The 18522-nt window shown below is 38.2% G+C and overlaps 1 protein-coding gene across 3 annotated transcripts; it reads left to right on the top strand.

Annotated features, from left to right (window-relative positions):
* Nucleotides 1–852: 852 nt before the first annotated feature.
* RNPC3 (RNA binding region (RNP1, RRM) containing 3) lies at nt 853–16095 on the top strand. 3 transcript variants are annotated; one of them, XM_051624990.1, is made up of 15 exons: nt 853–1214; nt 2232–2279; nt 3183–3301; nt 4423–4503; nt 5240–5351; nt 5839–5907; nt 6805–6953; nt 7907–8032; nt 8908–9041; nt 9884–10045; nt 10223–10317; nt 10397–10455; nt 10969–11101; nt 12071–12142; nt 15866–16095. In XM_051624990.1, the coding sequence occupies exons 1-14, from the start codon at nt 879–881 to the stop codon at nt 12128–12130; spliced, it is 1683 nt and encodes a 560-aa protein (XP_051480950.1). In that variant the 5' UTR covers nt 853–878; the 3' UTR covers nt 12131–12142; nt 15866–16095. The 3 variants fall into 3 exon arrangements, with proteins under 3 accessions (XP_051480950.1, XP_051480949.1, XP_051480948.1); XM_051624989.1 differs by having other exon boundaries at nt 14955–16095; XM_051624988.1 differs by having other exon boundaries at nt 12071–16095.
* The last annotated feature ends 2427 nt before the right edge of the window (nt 16096–18522 follow it).

Here is an 18522-nt window from a genome sequence, read left to right as displayed (position 1 = left end):
CCCAAGCCCCTCCCGGCTGCATCGCACAAGCAGCACCAGGTCCATCACTCTTCAAGGAAAACAAGTGGCCTTGAGGGCTTCACAGACTGGAGGCATTATTTGTTTTATCGAAAAACGTAATGAACACTCATTCCCTGTTCACCAGGGATACTGCACAGCCCGCAAAACGTTTTTTCTCTGCGGCTGGTGTCGGGCCGGCCCCAGCAGGTCACGGCCCCAGCGGCAGCGCATGGGCACAGGCCCAGCCCCAGCCCCAGCTCCAGCCCCAGCCCCAGGCTCAGCCCCAGCCCCAGCTCCAGCCCCAGCCCCAGGCTCAGCCCCAGCCCCAGCCCCAGCTCCAGCCCCAGCCCCAGGCTCAGCCCCAGCTCCAGCTCCAGCCCCAGCCCCAGCCCCAGCCCCAGCTCCAGCCCCAGCCCCAGGCTCAGCCCCAGCCCCAGCTCCAGCCCCAGCCCCAGCCCCAGCCCCAGGCTCAGCCCCAGCTCCAGCCCCAGCCCCAGCCCCAGCCCCAGCCCCAGCCCCAACCGGCCCCAGCCCCAGGCTCAGCCCCAGCCCCAGCCCCAGCCCCAGGCTCAGCCCCAGCCCCAGCCCCAGGCTCAGCCCCAGCCCCAGCCCCAGCCCCAGGCTCAGCCCCAGCCCCAGCCCCAGCCCCAGGCCCAGCCCCAACCGGCCCCAGCCCCGCCCCTCGCTCCCCAGCTGCGCGCGCCCAACATGGCGCCGGGGCCCCAACCCGCCGCCGCGGCGCGCGCCTCCCGCACTTCTTGCCGGCCGCAACGCCAGTCTCGCGAGGTTTGAGGCCCAAGTCTCTGCCTCCGCTCTCGCGCGATTTGTCCCTTTGCTTCCGGGTGCGCGCGGCTGCGGCCCGGGCCCCGCGCGCGGCGATGGCGGCGCTGGGCGGCGAGGAGGCGCGGGCGGCCGGGCCGGGGGTCCCGCCGGGGCCGGGGGTCCCGCCTCCTCACCCCGGGGTCCCGCCTCCTCACCCCGGGGTCCCGCCTCCTCACCCCGGGGTCCCGCCTCCTCACCCCGGGGTCCCGCTGGGGCCGGGGGTCCCGCCTCCTCACCCCGGCGTCCCGCCGCACCCCGGCGTGGCACGGCGCCGGGGCCGGACGCTGCTGGTGCGGCACCTGCCCGCCGAGCTGACGGCGGCGGAGAAGGAGGACCTGCTGAAGCACTTCGGCGCCGCGTCTGTGCGCGTCCTGTCGGACCACGGGCGGCTGGTGAGGGCCGGGGCCTGGCGCGGCTCCGGGAGGCGGGCGGAGGGCCCTGCCTCCGGCCTCGGGGTGCGGAGCGGGCACCGGGAGGGGGCCGCGGGGTTGCCGCGTCAGGCCTCGTCCTTCTTCCCGCTCGGGGGAGCAGCGGGGGCCGAGGCGGGGCCGCAGTGTCTGGCACGGAGGTCCTGTCTGTCCGCCGGCTGCAGACCCTGTGCCCTTGTCGGCAGCTCTGGCCTCTTGTTAGGAGCAAGGTCGAAGTGTGTTGGTAGGTGCAGGGAGGTAGCTTCACAGTCCTGTCTTTGAGGTCTTTATTCTTTTAAATTGCAAAAGCACAGGAGTGCCTGCCGTGTGAGGATTGCTGTTTGAGAAGAGCCTTGTGGTCCTGCAGAACTGCAGATTTTTCCGATAGCTCCTGTTATGGCAGTATTAATGTTTTAAGGTTTAAATACCGAATCGTGTAGTGGCGAGATGAAGTAATAAACTGTGTTAAAACAAGTTTATGATGAACTGTGTGTTCTGTTTAGATGTGATTAATTTGGAAGCCTGAGGAGTTTTTATACTTAAAAAGTAAGGGAAAATGTTAGAAACCATCCAAACTTCCAGAGCTCAACAATGGTTGTGACTTTTGCAGCAGGAAGACTAATGCTTTTAGGAGTTGCTTTGATGAAAATGTCTTACGGAGAGGTGCTGAAATAAATTTCCATTTTTGAAAAGAGGTTTAAACTTCTTTATCAATGCCTACTTCCCTGCAGTTTAGGATGGCTTTTTGCTCACTGGAAAAAAAAAATAAAATGTTGTTTTCCTGTATTCCTCAAACTGCTGCGTTTCTATCTTAATTTTTGACAAATTCTTAACAAAAAAATTCCCTGGTTTTTCACCTTTTCCTCACATAAGAATTAAATGACTACTAGCTGAAAGCTTTCAAATATGTAAACGTGAATTGAAAAATTACTTGTGGATATGTCTTACATGGAATTTCTTTTTATTTTGAATTCAGTATGACAGATTATTTTTCTCTTTTAGAAACATACTGCATTTGCTACCTTTCCCAGTGAAAATGCAGCTATGAAGGTTTGTATTGAGTTTGTTACTGGATGTTTTAGCAAAGCACTTTTCTGACTTGCTGGTTGTGCTCTAAAATGTTTTACGCTAAACCTGGCCTTCTCTGATTCTGTGAAGCATATATGAGTTGAAAGTGATCAGGGCCTTGTGTAGGGTGTGTTTGCATTTAAATATAAAAGTAAGCCAAACACAATTTACTTGTCTTCCTGCATAACAGCGTATTTGCCATCAGATTCATACATAGTGATGTCCACAACTCCAGATTGCCTTGCATGCCCAACTTTGATGCAAGAAACTACCATGTTAATGGGGGTCCTGGATGCCAAAAAAAGTGATACTGATGATGCTTTTAAGAGATGAACCTGGTAAAAAGCCTCTGTCCTGAATTTCCCTCTTGTACCCTGTTGCTTTTTTTTGATGTTGCTTTTATTTTTTTTGTTGTTGGCCCTGCTGTAAAGTACTGCTGAAAATAGTTAGGCCACATGTGGTGAACGGTGTTGAAATTAGGTCGCTCCATGTCAAATGTTAGCAGCCCCTCAGGATCTGGCCTTTCAGAATGCTTGAGCTACCTGGTGTCAAGTGTGAAGAATCTTGATTTCAAAATTTCCAGCTATTACCAGTGGACTTCAGCATGTCTGTAGATCATGAGCATGAGATTGGTTACTTGAAATCACAGATATGTACTAGGCTATGTAGTAGGTTAAGGCTGCAGTCTTGCTAATGTGTTCAGATGAACCAAACCTGTTCGGTGGAAAGGTGCAGAACTACCTGTGTCTGTAGTGGCACAAACTTAGATTAAAGTGGTTGGGGCTGTATCCTATGGCTAGTTTGCCAATCAAAGAAAAAAATGCTTTGAAATAATTCTGCTGGTTTTCACCTTCACTTTCTTTTCTCCATTATAATTATTTTAAGGCTTTGTCAAGACTGCATCAGCTGAAACTGTTAGGTCACACCTTAGTTGTGGAATTTGCGAAGGAGCAAGATGCTGTGCAGGTTCTTAGCCAGCCTTCTGTTTCAGAGACCTCTAAAAGGTATGTGCATAGTCATGTAGTTTCTATGTTTGTGGTGAAGGAAAGGAAGCTCCGTATTGGTGAAACTATCATAGTACTGTTAAGTCAAAAGATAAATTGTAACTATTTAGAACTATAGTTAAGTGACTGCATTCCTCCCATTAGCGTTGTTTCATTCAGTGTTACTGTGTAATAATTCCCGTCATTATTCCTATAGTTATGAATGTCTTTTGATCAGCAGATGGGTCTGTTCTCATTTACGGCTCAAGACTCTAGTCTGTATAAGCTGATCTCTGTGTTGTGCTGGTTTACTGTGTTTAAAGAAACTCTTCCAGTTTTCATTTGTGTCAGGATTATAATTTTATTTTGCTAAACGGTGCGTACAATGTCTTCCTGATTTTTTTTCTAATCTAATTAAGAGTCAGGCAGAATTGACACCTGCTAGTGTAACTGGACAAGACTATACTATTCAAGCCACTGGCTTCTAGGCTGGAGCTGGTTTCCGTGTGTCTTGCTTGAAGCATGAGCACAACAAACAGAAGTGTCTGAATCAGTCTTCAAATTGTTAATTAATACGTAAGATTTGGAAAAATAAACCAAAACAACAATGGCATCCTAATGCTAGTGTGACCAAGAACAGTAGTATTTTGGGTTTCAGATGTCTGTCAAGTACTTCATTTAAAAAAAAAAAGTTACATGGTTATGCTTTCAGGTTTACCTGTGTAATATGTAACTAAGTGGTAGAAACTGTATGATAGTGCTTAACTAAAATCAACTATAGAGCTTTCAAGTTATTTCTCCAACTCTCAGTATTAACAAATCAATAATTCAATGCCTTTGATTTTGTACAGTCTCTGAACAGAGAGTTGCAGTCTCTGTACAGAGAGAACATGAAATAGTTTTCTTTTTCTGTGAGTATATGTAAGTCAGCAGTGTTTAAATATAGAGAGACTTAATTAAGTCTGCATAAATATTTATTAATGTAGGCCTTAGAAGTCTGGCTACTGTAAAGATCCACATGTATTTATTCTGTATTAATCGATTTCTTGCAATTTTTAACATATGATCGTAAACATATTTGATACTTTATGTAAGGCACTTAATTTTTGCCCCATTTTAATTAATGCTAAATTACTTTTCAGTTTGGAAGAACCAGTGAAAGAAGAAGAGAAGAAAGAACCAAACTGTGTTAAAATAGATAATGGAATTGCACCCAACCATGGGTTAGTGGTTTATATATTCTGAATCTGCTACAGTTTATTGTGAAAAAAGGTCATGCCCTGTTGAATGAAAATGTTGCATGTTGCATTCTCTCTTGTTTCATAATATGCCACGGTTATACATGCATAGCTGTAGGAGTTGCCATAAAGGTGAAATTTTAGTTCTTCAAGTTCAGAATACTTGCAGTTGAGTAGCAAGCGGTGCTTTGAGCCATGAAGTTGAGGATTGCATCAGAGCCTTCTAGCTCAATGTATTGCTTCCTCAGGAAGAGTTTGTATTAACAAACAGTGTTAACAGCAGAATATTGACTTTTTTTTCCAGGGTTTTCTTGTTCTTTTTACCCCATTTGCTTTTTTGCATACCTGAAGAATACAATTATTTTTTGACTAATAAAGCCAGCACTTTGAGCATTGAGTCAGTGATGTTTGTACAACATGCTGTGCCGTGCTTTTGGTTGTGATGGGTGGTGTCTTGTGCTGTAGGCTCTCTTCATGTATTGGTACTTTGAGCCAAAGCCCAGAAGGTCTGTCATGCATTAAGGGACTGCTCCCTGATTTTAAAGACATAATGTAAGTGGCCCAAAACTGTTCTAGGGAAAATAGTACTATTTCAGTGGTACTTCGTATGTAACAAATAGTTACATCTCTAGTAATCTTTAAACCTCTAGTAATCAGTAATTGTTAGCATAATCATCAGATAATGACTGATGTGTCCTTGTTTTTAATCTTGTTTCCTCAGCCTCACATTTCCCATCAATTCTTGCCTCAAATATTTGTATCCGCCACCTTCAAGTACAATTCTAGCAAATATAGCAAATGCTTTGGCAAGTGTGCCCAAATTTTATGTCCAGGTAAGTAAAAAACAGCAAAAAAAGAAGGCATAAAAATACCTCCTTTTTCCTCTTTTAATTTTCCAGAGAAATAATGTTTGTCATAGAAAATATTAAGTTCGTTTTCCTGTGATAGTGTTAACTGATGTTAATTTTTTGCAATGTTGAGATAATAAGATTTAATTGATAAGAAGTAACCATTACTTCACTGACACTGAAGGCTTAACTGGATACCATCTTCTTATTTAAATGTGATTTAAGTACTTGGAATTTCATTCTGAGAAGGTGCTTTATTTTTTTTTTTATTAGCCTTTTTAGGGTGTTGCTCATTTACCATTAGTGCTGGATCTCAAGTGCAGGCTTTCACATTGTCTAATAACCTATGTAGTGTCTTCATTAAAAATACAATGATTTACAGCTGCCAGAAGTTTTTGGCTGTAATACCTACCAAGGAGCTGATTTTATTCATTCATTTAAAGGAAATCTTACGTATCTTAAATAATTTCAGGTACTTCATCTTATGAATAAAATGAATCTTCCTCCACCTTTTGGACCAATTACGGCTCGCCCTCCCATGGTAACTTTTTTAATATATGTTTTAAGTACTGTAAAATGGATTCACAATTTTAAATATTAGCAACATGGTAGGAGTTCAAAGTTCAAAAATTTGGAGAAATCTCTAAGGATAGTGAATGCTGGTACAGTTCCTTGGCTAAGATGTACATGTTCTAAAGAAATCTTTGTATCTCTACGTAGAACAAAGAAATATACATGTGTGACAGTAGCACTGGAATATTTCAAACTGTGTTGAGTATATTTAAAAAAAGGGAAGTTTTAGCATCATGTTACAGTAAATAAAGAATACCATTAGCCCCTTGTCTTACAGTGGTAACACATGTTCAGTTCTTTGATCTGTGTGTTGGAGTTTTGATGAGATTCTGACTTAATGAGATCATAGAACCCTTTTGGATTTAACTTGCTCTGTCTAGTGTGTTTTTTGAAAGAGGCAGGGTTGAGGGAAACTAGCAGAGGGTTAAGGGTGAGCTGTTTATGAAGACAAACAGGTTTGTCTCTGTTGTGTCAGTCTGTGTTGCTGCAATAGAGTATTTTAACTGACTGCCAGTGGAAGATAGAGCAGGTGAGGGCTTGTATTCATAGTGATGCCTACAGTATTTTGCTCTAACAGAACACCTGCTTCTATTAACAGGAGGGCTAGCTGGTAAAGAAAACTGGGAAATCTATTAAATAAATGGATTCAGACTAATTTTCTGGGAATAATATGACTTGTTGTCTCATACTGGGTGAGCGTAAGCACTCTGAATGTAGTGGTCATGCAAAATAAGTAGTAATAGTAGTAAGGTGAGAAGCCAGGCCTCAAAATTCTGTGACTGTTTTTATTATGTAAAGGAAAACAAGATACACATTTTTTTCTTAAAATGTTTAGTTACTTTTTTAATGTTATTTCCGTAATTAGTATGAAGAGTATTTACCACTGCCTGTGCCACTGCCCCCAGTCCCACCTCTGCCTCCTGAAGAGCCTCCTTTGCCTGAAGAGGAAGAAGAGCAAGTATCTAGTGGAGATGAATCAGAATATGAAAGCGATGATGAGGAGGAAAAGGAGAGGTATACATTGTAGTAATTTCCAAGCTTTTGGGCTATTTTAAAGCGATGTTTTCACTTTTCTATCTTCTAGTTCAGCAAATGGTGGCATCTCTCAACAATTGCAGTATATAGATTATCTTTCCAGGTGCTGAAGGAAGCTCTAAATTGACTTAGAAACAGAAGGACAATACTTATTTGAATCACAATAAGAGAATGAAGATGGTCAAGTGGTATGCAAATCATCATTTGTTCCTATGTCCAAAAACCAAGAGCCAACAAAACCTCAAAATGAGGAGACAGTGCAGATATAAAGAAGCAATAATTAGTTTGGTTTTTTGATTCTTCATTTTCCCACATCTTTACTTTGTAAACTACTCATCCTGAATTACATGTGCACTCTGACTTCCAAAATGTTCTTTGTACATCAGTATGTGTTGCTAGGAGTAATCACAATGAGCAGTTGTGGGTGCTGAGAATTCTGTTGCAGTTCTGGGACTGAATTGCATCATAGCTGCATGTTTTCAGTCTTTAATACTAGATAAAGAAACAATTTTGTTTGTTTGGTATTTTAACTGAGAAGTAAACCAGAAGGTCCTTATGCTATATTCAGAGCCATACATGCAATTGCAAAAAGGCACTCCTGTTGAGTGAAAATAGCACTATTAAAAAAAAGGTTCAACTTGGGGCTTCTTAGCACTTCTACATCTTCATTGTCTTAATGAGACGTGTCCTTGGGGAGGAAAGGATGGAAAGGATCACTGAATTCTTTGTTTTTGATCAGTCACTTAAGCGCTATACTTATTTGCCATGTGTTACTGTTTATTAATGTAGTTTCAAACTTAAGGTATCTTGATTTATAAGCATATTCTGAAAAGTTGTATTTTGAGGCCTTTAAGGAAGGCAGAAGGGTTTTCAAATTTTCAAATAAACTGTCAATGACTTTGGTTCTTTTTCAATTTTTTTTTTTTAAATAGAATGACCAAATTGATGGAATTAGCAACCCTTCAGCCAAAAAGACCAATAAACACCAAGAGGCGTGGTGTTAGAAAAAAGCAAAGAATTAAAGACTTGCTGACTGTTCCCGTTTGTACTCCTCACAGGTTTGTATTATTTCTGTGGTTTTCGCACTTTTTCAATTATTCCTTTTACTAAATGACATCCTTTGTATCATGTTTGCTTTTGTGTTGCTGTTTTAAAACAAGCATTCTTCACTGTTGTGTAAATTTGGTAGTGGAGTTGCTCTTCCTTTATCCTCTTGCTTGGTTTTATTGCATGAAAGGTCCAAATTTTTGTGTGGTTTGAATTCAAGCCTGCTCAACAACCTTAACCTATAAAGTGTGTCTGGTTCAAGCTCTGTATTTCTCTTGCTATCAAACTAATAAAATCCCTTTTTCATAAAATAGAAAAACAAATTCATATCACAGCCCAGACAGAAGCCGTATCAGTTTATTGCTTGGTATACTTTGTAAAATAAAAATTTAAAATAAATTAAAAGGATGATACTGGAAGAATAAAAACTGATTTGGTTTTAAATAATTTTGGTTTTTGAAGGTGCATTAGTATGGCAAAGTAGATGACAGTGTAGTATTTCTATGTAGTAACAATCAATTGTGAATGCATTTTGACTTCCTTCTCCAAGTTATTTTGTTTGTTTTTAGTTTGGTATGTTTTATACACTGTGAGAGCATCAGCAAGGCTCACATTTTTTGTATTTAAGTTACTGATAGAAGTTTTTCATAAGTGCCTATCTAAACTCTATGGTGGTATTAATTTTTGGTTTTGCTTTCACGGCCAGCCACACCTGCTGGATTTGCAGTGTTTTAATCAACTTGGACTGTATTGGGCAAAATTTGTGAAATGAAGAACTCGTGTATTTGTTGTGAGCAGCAGCATAAAATCTATCTGGAACAAATCTTTTATGTGATTATGTATTCATCAGTGTCTGACTTTTTAATTAACATGTTGTTTTAAACAGTAATTTGCACCCTGCACTGTCACCTTCAGATGTCTTTGAGCAGCCACAGCATATAGGTCATAAAAAAATTGAGTTCCATATTACTACTGACATCCCAGCTATTCAGATAAACTCAGAGAAAGAAGAAAAAAATGGTAAGAGAATTCGTACTTCAAATGTATTTAATATTAAATTCCTGTGGTTTCAGTCTGTAGAATGCTGCTGAAACTTAGGCTGGGAATTCTTTTATTTTTTTTAATTGGAACTTCAGTAAATAGTATTCATCAGACTTGTTTAGAAACACCAACTTGCATCTTGTCTGCATTTGCTGTTTTTCCCATGTTAAATCACAGAACTCCATGCTTTGGTAAAGGATCCATAGGATTTTAAAGGTCTCTCTCCTATGTGATCTGTGTGTTTATGGTGAATTGCACTCTTTTAAATGTTAAGGTGTTTTTAGCAAATACGTTACGAATGTATTCTCAATGTTATATAGTGTTATCGAATGTATCAGACTAATTTCACATTCTTCTTTTCCAGCTCTTAGAGAGTAGCATTCACGTGGTTGCCAGCTCCTCTGTGATGCACTAATTATCTACTGTAAAAATGCTGGTTGATAATTAGCAATGAGTTGTGGTGGTTTCTTATAGGGTTATGGTCAGTCTGTGTTTCTTGGAACTTTACAGTAAGGTATGGTTTCTTTGAAAGAAAATTTGATAAACCATTGAAATGGATGCAGGCTTGAACAGCAAGGCTAGTTTAACCTTAACTGGCACGTGTCACGGCTTTTATTTGTAGTCCAGTTGATTTTACAGGACCATATAACTCAGGTATGTTTGTCAAACCAGGTATTAAAGACACATTTCTTTAAGGATGTGTTCAGATTGCTTTGCAAAGTCTACTATGTTAAAATGTTACTGGAAGTAGTAAACTTTTTTGCTTGCTGTTGATCCTCTTGTGACTAAACGTACAAACCACTTACGTGTTGAAATTCCAGACCTTTCTGCAACCACAGAAGAAATCAATAACACGGGCTTTGGAAGGATTTTCCCAGCTCCTAGCTCAAATGATAAAATGGAAACTGAAGAGGAGGAGGATGAAATACCATCAGAATTTATTTCTAGAAGGGATCTAGAAAAAAACAGACTTTCTAGAGAAGGTATAACTGTGAGCATAAAGTTCATAATAATAGCTCTTTGATTTGTTGTAACAAATAGTTTAAACAAGTATCTCCTTTATTGATAGTATATTAAATATAGTTATTTTATACTGAGGAAAAAAATACAAAGTACTTAAATGACCTAACATACTGTCTGTTTTTCTGTTGTTCTCCAAGAAATGGAAAAATTTTCTGTTTTCAAAAACTATGAGCCAGGTGATCCAAATTGCAGGATATATGTGAAGAATTTAGCTAAACAAGTTCAAGAAAAGGTAGGTAAACAAGCAAATTAAATATTTATCAGAAAGGTGTTTTGGTAGCTTTCCTCTTATACCTACCCTTTAATTTCAGGATCTCAAGTTCATTTTTGGAAGATATGTTGACTTCCAGTCAGAAGTGGAACGAAATATGTGAGTTAATTTGATACTTCGATAAAGTTAAGCCTTTTATGTTCTATAACACTGATGAAAATTGTCATGTCTATTTTTTCTTTCTGCTTCTGCATTAAGGAAAATATGTTTAATCTGAAATTCTTAATTTATCAAAAGTACAGAAATAGAATTATGTTTTGAACTCGATCTGAAAACCCTACTATTTTGCCCTTACATTTTTGTTACTGAATTTACTGTTACTGACTGAGTGATGCAGAATGACCAGTGTAGGTGACTCTGTGTGTCTGATCATTTTGCATGTGTCACATTTATTCTAGTTGCACACCAGTTTCCCATCCTGCAGTCCAATGTCACTACTTTCTAAATGGTTCCCCCAAGCAAAATGGTCTCCGATGGCATCATTTCTGCTTGTAGGCTCTGCTCCCTTTTCTGCTATTTTTCCAAATTGAAGCATAGGAATTCTGTTTGTACTGTGAAATATGAAAGTGTGGTTAAACATGAGTATTTCCTAATTCTCAATTTTGCCTCTAGGTTTGATATACGTTTGATGAAAGAAGGCCGTATGAAGGGACAGGCTTTCATTGGACTTCCTAATGAAAAAGCAGCTGCTAAAGCTTTAAAAGAAGCAAATGGATACGTCTTATTTGAAAAACCCATGGTGGTTGTATCTTTTTCTTCAAACACTTACATTACATTCCTTGTAATCTGTCTGTCAATCTCTAGTTTCTCTCATAGTGTTCTTACGTATTAGAAATCTATGGACAGAGGAAATACGTTAAGAAAACTGGGCAGCATAGCTTAATGTACAACTGTTAATTTTATGGCAACTGAAAAAGTATACAGAGGCATCTCCTCTGAAGTAGGAAAGTAAATGTGCTTTCTTTAAGACAATAAAATTTACTTCTCTGGTCTTAGCTCTTTGACCTTGCAAACACAATACAAAAGACAATTTAGCTTGTATGACCATTGTATTTAAACTTAGTAGGCTTTTTGACTTGGTTAATCTTGTGTTTGCAGAATGAAGAACGTGAAGAAATGTTCCTCTCAGGGTTAGTGGTCTCTGTTTAGACTGCTTCTCCAGCTGGAACTGTCAGTTACTTTTTGAACCTGTGTAACATGTTGGGATTTCTGCACTTTTCAGTTGCTCTGGTTTGGTCTATAAGTTTTAAATATCTTGCTGTCCTTTTTTATTTTTCATTTAAATGTCTCATAGTTTACTTTTTTTTGTACGCTTGTTCACCCCAACCTCTGTTCCTTTTAGATTTCTTTACTCCTAAATACCTGCTGAGACAAAGTTGTAGAATAATGAACATGCTGGTGTGGAAGTTTGTTAATATAAAGCATTTATCCTGCTGTAGTTTTTCTATTTTCACCTGCCCCACCCCCTGACTAGTCCTCCTTATTTACTTAGTATTGCAAACTTTTGAACAGTCTCTCAACATTTTTCAAACTGCAGATTAGTTAGGTTCTACTCTGACTAATAGACACCATAGTTATAATATATAATACTGTAGTAGAATTAATTCACAGAGGCCACCTTTTAACCTCTCTTTTGCTGAAATAATAATTCATTTTTATTTCTTGATTGGTTTCTGTTTATCAGTCACACTTGTAGTCCTTAACAGAATCTCAGCAATTTGCTCGTTCAGCTAGACCAAAACAGGATGCCAATGAAGGGAAAAGGAAAAAGTAGAACACTGCCAAGGTATGGACTCTTTGCTTGAAAATAAAGAAGTAGGCTGGGGGTTTTTTGTTAACTTGTTTTTTTTGGTTTGGTTTTATTTAGTATCTTTTTAATGGCTGCTTTAGAAATAGTGATGATGGAGGGGAAATGTTCTATACTATTTTCTTAATTGCGCACTTAAATCAGAAAAACAGAACACAAGGTATATAATTGGTGTAAGTGTAAAATGTTGCTTATTTCTCTGTTTAGAAACTTGGACACTGCCATTTCCGTAACCCTGATATCCTAGGATAGTTGTCAGTTTCTCTAATCCATAATCTGGGGAGAATAACTGTGGAATCCAACCACTTACATTATAGTAATCTGAGGTTTCAGCTTTGAAGAGATACCTCTTTTCTCCTTCCCTTCCATCCCTGCCATTGTAAAGTGATCCTGATGAACTGTTTCCAGCAATAAACTCAGTTCTACTAGCTTTACAAAGGACCTTTGGCTTTGCTGGTTCTAGAAAATGAGATCTGAATACTTCTGCAGGGATCCTTTAAACTTGCCTGATTTAGAAAAGGATGTGTCAGAAAGTGCTACTTAATGTTGCATGGATCAAAGCTTCTTTTGTTGTGAAACACATACGTCCTGATTTTTGGCATTGTTGTCTAAACTTGATGGGAAAATAACTTTTAGCAGAATGTAATCACTAACTTTATCTCCTGTCATACAGCTTTACTTCACTACTGCTTACTCGAAGTGTTTGCGTTATGTGACAGTAACCCAAGAAAAATCAGCTCTAACTTAACTGTGAGGGTTTACATGGCCTAAAAACATTTGAGTAGGATCTCAAATTAGCATGTGAAGTAACTGATGCAAGAATTAGAAGCATGTATTTCTCAGTCTGCACCCTTTGATAGAGCAGCTGGCTCAAATGTAAAGAACATTTAACCTAATTACAGATTACAGTTGGGCATCACTCTAGTTATGTCTCCACGCAGGACCAAATGAACTCAAAGGTTAGGCTGACTGCTTCTGAAACATTCTACTTACTCCATGATGTGTTTTTAATCTAGATATTTTGATCATTGTTACTTTGGAAAATACCCTGACTTTTGAAAAAAATAATGTGAATAGCTGCTTTTAAATTTTAAAAATTGGTTGGAGACACTGCAGTATGGTTATTGTGAGGATAGTATTTCTATTTATAACAGTTACTTTAATTGTAGGTTTCTTGTTCTGTAAATTATCTAAGGATTTTTTACATCAGATTATATTTGGGCTTGTTTCCCCTCATTTCTGAGATGCATTTCAGTCTTACTAGTTCTTATTTTAAGTTACTGATTTGTGATTTGCAAAATTTGTATTTTATCAAGTTAAAGGTCATGTTTATTTACAGGCATTTTTCTGAATTGGTCATTGAAAAGAGACAATTGAGCCTTGGCTAAAGTGTTCTACTAGGAGGAAGGGTTTATGGGAATGTTTCAGTCTTGTTTCTTACTCCTTCCTTGTTAGAAAAAACCCTTGTATTTATATTACTTTATTCAGTGTCTAATATTAAGGAAGGTTTCTTTAAATGCGAAAAAGAAACGTGAAGATTTTAGCTATTGCAAAGCCTTACAATTTAGTCTGTACACTTTTAGGAATTTCTTATCTTTCCAACCACTTTTATACATTAATTCTGAGTTCACTAAACATGCAAATAATACTTGAATTACATAAGAAAAATAACAAGGTACTTCTTTAGTTAATAATAATGTTGGTCAACTCTAAAAAAAGTTTGAGTGAGCAAACACGTAGTTGTGCAAGATTTACTTGTGCTCCTGAAAGTGAACACAAGGTACTTTGGTGCCATTGGTTTAATGTACCCTGGCCAGAACTTCTTCCTTACCTTGACCAGTTGTATGTGAAGATTACAGAATGTCCCATGGACTAATGCAGATTTCTAGGGCTCCATGAGTCTTAATTAAAAAAAATATTTCACTTCCCAACTAATAATTAAACTGAACTCTTATTTCTGCATGACTCTGTTTTCCTGTTCCTGCTGGAATATTCGATGATGGATGTTGATTTATGATGCAAAATTCTGTGATAGAATTCTGTATCTGTAAGGAGGAAGCCTATCAGAGTCTCAGCTGAAAAGAAATATGATATAAACAAGTTTGTGTAAACATTTGAGGGACTTCAAATTTGATCTGTATCCTGCATCTTAATGTTGTTGCCCTTTTTTTTAACAACTAAATTGCCATAAGTTTTAAACAGGAAGAATTTAAATTTAAGGATGTTATTGCAAATATTTGGGTTTTTTAGTATTTTCAAGGGTTTTATCCTTTGTGAAGAAAATAACACAAATGATTTATAAAAATACTATGTAACTGCTTGCTAGCTTAAAGTCTTTTTCTTGATGGATTGCAAAAAAATTTCAGTTAGTATTTGGGGTGCTAAAATACAGCTTTTGGGGAGAAAGGTTATGTAGAAGAAACTGATGTTGAGAGGTCTCCAGGTTCTTCATAGGGAAGAAGTGACTTGAAAACCTTCAGTCAATGGAAACATGATTGGGTTTTGGACCTGATGGAAAAAGTGAGTCTGTAAAATGGCAAAGACTTGAAGGAGAATTAATGAGACAGAAAACTTTGGTGTTGTCCTAGTAGTGCAAGTTATCAAAAAATGTATTAAGTTGAATATGGAGTTTAGTATTGGTGGACTCATCAGCCCTCATTAAATTTCAGAAGAGATCAAAACTGTATTTTATCAAAGAGGCATATTTGCTGTTGATAGGTGGCATAAAGTTATGTGTATGCAATACTGAGAATCAAGTAAAATTAAACCACATTCTGCTGTTCTTCTTTAGAAACATTCCTGCGTAAATACTGCAGTAATACTGTCATGCAGAGTGTATCCTTTCTTGTTGTATCCTTTTTTCGTGCAATGTTTCCTGTAGCACTCAACTGCATCTAAGTTTTTGTATAGAGTAGGTGTGGGGGAGGAGTTTACACATTTTGGAGCTTAAACTGATCTGGTAATTTCAAAAGCAAAAGGCCATTTTCTCAGGGGAAAAAAAAATATCAGTGACTTGCCTGTGTTTCGTGAATAGACACAATGAAGGTTCCTCGTCTTAAAAGATGCCCTTCACCTTCTTTCTCAAAGGTCATATAACTTGCCAATTTGTGGTCCAATTCCTTAGCTTATGTGAGCTACAAGTGTTCCACTGATGTGTGTGGAGCTGTGCTGAGCTCGCAGTGAGGATTTAATCTTGTTTTTCTTTAAAAAAATATTGTAATACTTGGTTTAAAATATGTTATAGAGCAATTCTAAACATTAAAGAGTTGATGACTGCTTTACATTATTTGATGATTACTTTTATCGTGGTATATGAGAAACAAACTGTAGTTGCCTTAGTTTGTACATTCCTTACTTTTCTGAGCAGAGAAGAAAATCTAACAATATCTCACAGTGAAGTATTTGGAATGGAACTGTTAAACAGTTATTAATCACTGCTACCTTTTTGTCGTTGGTTGGGTTTTTTTACATTGTTCCCTGTTGGTGCCAGTGATTTATATTTTTCTTGTGGGTTGCATATTACATTATTGTTTAACTTACTGTAATACAAAATTAATACAGCCTTTGTCATTAAGTGAGATTTTTGCAGACATTCAGGACTTTATAAATACTAAGCATCTTTCACTTGAGTTGTCAAAAGAAAGCATAATGCTACTATTTGCTGGTTGTTCTTACTTTTAACATGCCTTTGTGATGTTCCAGGTCCCTTTTGTGTTCCACCTCTTTCAAGTATTTTCAAGCCTGGGGAAGAAGCAGTGTAATCATCAGGACTCTTGAACTGTGCGTAGTAGCGTTTCTAAAGTATTTAAGGCAGAGTATAAATTTTCTCATCTTAAAGATTCCAGGTGTCTTTAAACAGTCACAAGACTTACCTGATAAATGTATGCTAGTGTGCTTGTGAAATCTCTAATAAATTATTTTGTTTCTCTTCATTTTGCCCTTTTCATTTTGACTTGTTCTGTTGTGGGGTTTGGGAGTGGGAAGGAGGAGGAAGACACTTGTTTGGGGCTTTTTTTAAAAAAGGTGAACACTCCAGTTGTAACTGCATGCAGCATGTTCTAGATGATTCAGAGTATATATTCATATGCATCTCCTGGAGTGCAAGGTTTAGCTCTTGGTGTATCAGAATAAAAAGTTAAGAAAATCTAAGGATAACCTAATTTTAGCGTAAATCTCTTTCTTGAAGACTAAGCAGGACCAGTGCACTGGCATGGATTTGTACTGTAAAATTAGGCACCCTTTTTTCCTCAGTTCATCCAAATATGGAAAAATATTACTAGTGAGACTGAACTCATTAAAATAACAGTAGCAGTTAAAACAGTGCTAACATAACTGCTTAAGGTCACATAACATAGTAAGTTTGTCACATACTAGGAAGGTAAGCATAACTTTCTAAAACCATGTAGGAAACATTGCAATAACAAGTACTTGGCAAGAGAGTTGAGTGGTTTTAAGGAGAAATTTATTATATAAAATATGAATTCATAATTGAATGAATAGGTGTGGTAAGAGACTGGGGTTAAGACTTCTGTTTTGTCATTCTAGCTGCAAACAGCCTAAATCACTAGTATTGAGTGCTGAATCAAAATAAGTATTTTTGCTGTTTTTTCAGTATGAACTGTCTTAGCAGATTACTTACAAATACTTTTATTGGAATTCTTCTTAGCTTATTTGCTGTGTTGCCATGTGGACTATGTAGTTGTTTCTTAGTATCTTACCTGTGTTTGCAGTAGTAGGCCAGGAAAAGTACACTGAGAGAGGAAGTTTTATGAGACCTTCTGAAGCATTTGATGCTTAGATGAGAGAAAAATGTGGCTTAAAAAATAAAAAACTTACTGTTTTATAGACATTTGGTAATGAATAAAGCTAAGCTATGTTCTTATATTATTTAAGAACAAACAAAACATACTCCCCACCATCCTGTACTGATAAGCTTTTCAAGGAAATTTCTGGAATCAAGGTATCTTTTTTAAAGTCAGAAGGCAAAGCTTTCATTCCCTTTAATCAACTGTTTTTTCATACACCCATTTCTGCTGGCTGGTTTTTGGTTTTTTTTTCCTCTCAACCTTTGTTCTGTTTGATCTGGTATTTCAGGTCAAATGACCTTTTTTTTTTTTTTTTTTTTAACAAATCATAATGCCAGCTTTCAAGATGGTACATCAGCAGTGAATGCAGGCTTATTTCACAATTTTTCTTCGTTAGCGAATGACACAGATGCAACAGCATTTCTTAATTAAACTTTTGGATATGCTCATATAACTAATTTACACGGTGAGGCATCAGATAATCTGATGCTCAGTAATTTTACCATAATGCTTTTGTATAAATTGACTCCTTGATACAGCAAAGATCTTGCGATAGAAGCTGCTAAAATAGATGTATTTTCTTTATGTAAATGTCAGTTGTGTGCCTTGACAGAATTTTCTTTCAAAGCCAAATGGAGAGGGTCATTCTAATATTCTTTTAATTCTAAAGAGATGGATTTTTAAAAAGCATGCACATTTCTCCAGTGTCCTCTGTTGTGAGTTTGATATAAAGCTCATCTTCAGTTCCAGTTTTTTGAGTGATTTTTCCTCAAAAATGTCGAACTTTAGGGACTTTACTAAATGGTAGTGAAAAGAAATTTTGGTTTAGAGAAGGTAAAAATAATAATGTCATCTGCTAAGTGGAGTTAACGTGCATTCAGAAAAGAGAGGTGGTTATCCTTATGACAGTAGGAACTTGAAAAATTCACTAAGACATTTCACATGTTACATAGTTGGAAGCTGTTAACTTTGGAAGTTGACAGCTAAGAGGGAATGCTCAGTCAAACTGAGAATCACTTTTCCTTTATTAATTTCTAGGACATTTCCAGCTGCTTTCAGTTGGTTCTTTAAATGTATCTCCCTACTTGACAGAAGACTGAAGATAACACATTTGCCATTGTAAATACTTTGGTTACATTGCTGCTATTCCTGTTGTAGGACAAATACTTGAGTCTTGCAGATCCTACCTGGCTCTTACTCCAGCCTAGCAAGCAGCTTCTGGCATGAGTTCCTTTTGTTTTATATACAAATATGTACTGTAGTTGTGGTTTTAACTGTGCCCAGAGAAGAAAAACATCTTCTGGTAATGAAAACCCTATTTGTTACTGTGTATGGCAAAGCCCCTCTACGAACATTAAGGTAGAAATACTTGTTAATCCACTGTATCTTCCACTATGCAGAACTGGATGGAGCCACTTTACAAAGCTTTGTAGCTCAATTTATTGCACATAAAAAGGTAGAGGAAACAAGCATTATGTCCTAACACATTGAGTTACATGAACGGAACCAAGCTATTAAGATACTGTGGTAGAGGTCAACAAACTAAATTTTCAA

This window comes from Apus apus, chromosome 7 (assembly GCF_020740795.1).
Source record: "Apus apus isolate bApuApu2 chromosome 7, bApuApu2.pri.cur, whole genome shotgun sequence".
Taxonomy (NCBI): domain Eukaryota; kingdom Metazoa; phylum Chordata; class Aves; order Apodiformes; family Apodidae; genus Apus; species Apus apus.
This window is presented reverse-complemented; position numbering and strand designations above follow the sequence as displayed.